Source organism: Pinus tabuliformis, chromosome 2_1, assembly GCF_031772625.1.
Source record: "Pinus tabuliformis cultivar Carrire ecotype Pingquan chromosome 2_1, CPIR1, whole genome shotgun sequence".
Classification (NCBI taxonomy): Eukaryota; Viridiplantae; Streptophyta; class Pinopsida; order Pinales; family Pinaceae; genus Pinus; species Pinus tabuliformis.
This window is the reverse complement of record NC_142299.1, coordinates 305,998,625-306,002,347: the sequence shown is the minus strand read 5'-3', so window position 1 is coordinate 306,002,347 and position 3,723 is coordinate 305,998,625. Positions and strand designations below refer to the sequence as shown.

The 3,723-nt window shown below is 33.9% G+C and overlaps 1 protein-coding gene across 1 annotated transcript; it reads right to left on the bottom strand.

Moving 5' to 3' along the window:
- Positions 1-413: 413 nt before the first annotated feature.
- LOC149200034 (binding partner of ACD11 1-like) lies at positions 414-3,394 on the bottom strand. Its single transcript, XM_089399506.1, has 4 exons — positions 3,109-3,394; positions 2,568-2,643; positions 2,153-2,311; positions 414-910 (listed from the first exon to the last, which is right to left on the bottom strand). Exons 1-4 carry the CDS (start codon positions 3,216-3,218, stop codon positions 572-574), a joined length of 684 nt encoding a protein of 227 aa, XP_089255632.1. The 5' UTR covers positions 3,219-3,394; the 3' UTR covers positions 414-571.
- Between the last annotated feature and the right edge of the window lie 329 nt (positions 3,395-3,723).

Here is a 3,723-nt window from a genome sequence, read left to right as displayed (position 1 = left end):
ATGACCATGGAAATTTTGCAGTCCTCAAATAGATAATCAATACCCTCAGTAAGATTCAGGTTAACATATATCCATAAGATTGAGGGTAACATATCTCCAAAACCTGGATGGTTAGATCATTTACATTTGTAATCTCATATTTATATAGATGCTTTTTATAGATACTTTTCAGATTAATTATATGAGTATGAATTGGATTTGGAATTAGCTAATGTGGTCTATCCTCAGGATTCAGTCTATCTTAAAATAATAAGTACGTATGAATTGGATTTCGAATTAGCTAATGTGGTCCATCCTCAGAATTCAATCTATCTTAAAATAATAAGTACTTACCTATTTGACCTAATTTTTAAATAGGTTAAAACCAGAATAGATTATCAAAATGACAAGAAAACATAGGTTTGAAAACACAATTCCTTGGAAACCACTGAGTTCGTAATATTTAAAAGAGCAGGTATTAACTATGGACTAGTTTATCATCATATTGCATGCACCCTATGCAAATAGATCCAATTAATTACATCTCTTAACTAATACATAAGATTGGCATAAGACTTTGCATCTACTTATGTCACTGTATTACTTTAGTACCCAAACCACCAGCAGCTTTGACTGCCTTATTCAGAGCCCCAGAAACCATCAAGGTTCCTGAAGCAAAATAACTGCTGTTGACAGCTGCTCTTCCTGCACTGTATGCGGCTTGCCCAGTCACAATCAAGGCTGCCTTTGATTTCTCCCCAACAAACTTGCCAAAAGATGTCACCTTGGCTGCAGCGGTGTTTATGACTTGATACTTCTGGTCTAACTCATTAGCTTTGCTTACTGTGTCTTTTCCTAAGATATATCCTTTAGAAAGCATTGTCGTAACCGCATTTACTGCCTGGCCAGCAGATGGAATAAAGCTGCTAGCCTGCAAATATATTGCCATGTTAGTCACTTCTCAAGGACTTAAAATTACTTAGCCATAACATTGCGGTAAATAACTTTAATAGCCCAAGAATATTATTTTGGTTAATAACTTGAGAAAATCACTTTTCACACTAAGAATTGACTTCTAATTTTTTCTTTCTTCCTGTAATTAGGTTGAGGCTAGTCTGTTTATGAGATAGAAGAAGAGGGATTCATCCACATTGAGATTCTTATCATTAGGATTGTGACATAACTTTTACCTTCTTATCCTCCCATCCTCTCATCAATGGTAGGAAAGGTGACCTTTTGAAACTACTTATATTTTACATAACAAAAAGAATTGGTTTAATTCCAAGGATAAGATCTTCCTTCTATGCAAATGAGGTGGGATGTTTATTACCAGGATTGTGACATAACTTTTACCTTCTTATCCTCCCATCAATGGTAGGTAAGGTGACCTTTTGAAGCTACTTCTATTTTACATAACAAAAGGACTAGTTGAATTCCAAGGGTAGGGGTCTTCCTTCTATGCAAATGGCTATTTAGAAGTTGAAAATGGCTATTTAGAAGTTGAGTGTTTTTAGTACGAGATCAGAATTAAATCTCTTCTTTTTACAAAACATTGAAAGAAAATCGAACTAACTATGATATGAAATCTGTTTTACATATTTTGTCCTTGTAAAGACTTACTGGTCTTCCTTCTATGAAAATGGCTATATAGAAGCTGAGTTTTCTAATACAGGATCAGAATTAAATCTCTTCTTTTTTAAAAAAAAAAACTGAAAGCAAATTGAAATAACAGTGATATGAAATATGTTTGGTATATTTTAGGCTTGTAAAGTCTTATTGTAGGTTTTTATTTGAGAGCCAAATATCCACAGACTACAATCCTTCAATGTTCAATAAAATGACAACCGCCTTTGAAGTAATCAAAAGGATCCAAGCTTGATCCTTCAAGCATTTAATAAAAATAAACTTAATGTAGTCTGCCCATCAATGGCACTTATCCACCAAAACGCACAAAATAACATTAAAGGATAACTGGCATGTAAAAGAATATAGAGACCACAAAAAAGTGATAAAATCAATTTGATCTAAGAATGACTATGGCAGGGAAGGCAGGTCTCTCTGCAGTACTAAGGGGATTTTGCACAAATAGATTTCACTGGACCTTATTTGTACATTGCCCCCCACATACATGAAAATTTAAAAGGTAGAGAGAAAATTAAGTAAATGATTATACTCCTTGTGTGTTGCCCTCTTCTTGAAGTTTCATCATTTGCTTGTTGCCCTCTTTGCCTTCTACTTGAAGTTTCATTGTTTGCTTCTTCCAACGGTTAATTGCTAGCTCTGATCCTCCCCATGGCAGTATACACACCTTCTGATCTATGATTGTGGCTCCCTGTTCAAAAATCCAAAACCACCAAAGCCCCATTTTTTCTTTTAATCGTTTTTCAGATACAAGATAATAACTTAAGACTAGAATCAGACTAATATATACAGTCTGAATGTGATCCTCCATAACTTTATGTTTTGAATTCCACCTTTATCATAAACAAGAGTATTATGCAAGATCTTAATTCATATATAACCCAAGAAAAACACACAAGAATTTATCCGAACCTACCGCCAAACAGTGAAGAAAAAAAAGTACTTACATTCAGAAGGACAGCAGTTTCTAAAGCATAGGGCTCCTTGAAAGTCACAAAAGCAACTTGTGCCCACTGTCCAGCCCTACCACCACCAAAAAACGAAAGGTTAATATTAGGGTATTTTGGGGCATTTTTACACACCTTAACTATGGATATCAATCCAAAATCCTTTAAGATTAACATAATTCTATGTAAACCAGTGTTCTCTAGCTCTACCACCAAAAAAGTGAACACCATCAAGGCTGTTAACTGGCTGTTAACTGGCTTCTGATTTACTGTCAAACTCTTGTATATTCTTACTACATTAACCACCTTTTTCACAAACCACTGCTCTTATTTGATAACTCTCAGCACCTGCATATGAAATTTCAACTATTGTTTCTTGTCTAGATTAATAAAAACATTCATATGACTTCACTGTAAAACAAAACAGTGTTTTCCTACTCTGATAAATCCCATGTTGACAATTTATTCACAAATTTAGTAGTTACAGAAATAGAAAATAAGCACTTCTACATAAAATTCAAGCAAGGAATCCAGCACGCACCTTTCTAATTTCACTTTCTTAACTGTGCCAGAGTATGAGAAGAACTGCTTAACATCCTTGGCAGTTGCTTTGGGAGATAAATTGCAGACCTGCACTGTGTAATCCTCCATAATGGCAATTATGAACACTAGGAAACTGCTATGCTGTGATGAACAAAATCTGGTTTACCATTTTTGCAACATTTTATATTTTAAATGTAAATTTTACAGTAAAGCACGTGAAAATTGGAGAATCTTGTATCAGTCAAAATTCTATCTCACAACTTTTGTATATAGTATGATCAGTGTGGATGTGTTGAATGTCAAATCACTTCCCACAAGAAAATGAGACCACTACTTTAAAAAGTTGTAATGATCTTAAAGTTAAGAGATCATGAGAATCTGTATACAATAAAAAAAAGTGAAATAAAGTCGGTGCACTTTCAATCCATGGAATATGAATAAACCTAGCTTGGTGTATATACTCTTTATGGGCCACTGGGTGAAATCTAGTTCCAAACAATCCACTTATATAAATTTATCATGGAATTGTTGACTTTTTCTTTTATATAAATTTATCATAGTTCCAAACAATCGACTTTTATGTAAATTTATCAGAGAACTATTGACTTTTCCT

Bases quoted from the DNA above. Each gene is read 5' to 3' on its own strand.
- LOC149200034 (XM_089399506.1), bottom strand. From the start codon at position 3,218: ATGGAGGATTACACAGTGCAGGTCTGCAATTTATCTCCCAAAGCAACT. The intron at 2,644-3,108 runs GTGCGTGCTGGA...TGGTGGTGGTAG, and splicing joins AAGAAAGTGAAATTAGAAAG to GGCTGGACAGTGGGCACAAG. The intron at 911-2,152 runs GTATAATCATTT...ATATATTTGCAG, and splicing joins AAGAGGGCAACACACAAGGA to GCTAGCAGCTTTATTCCATC.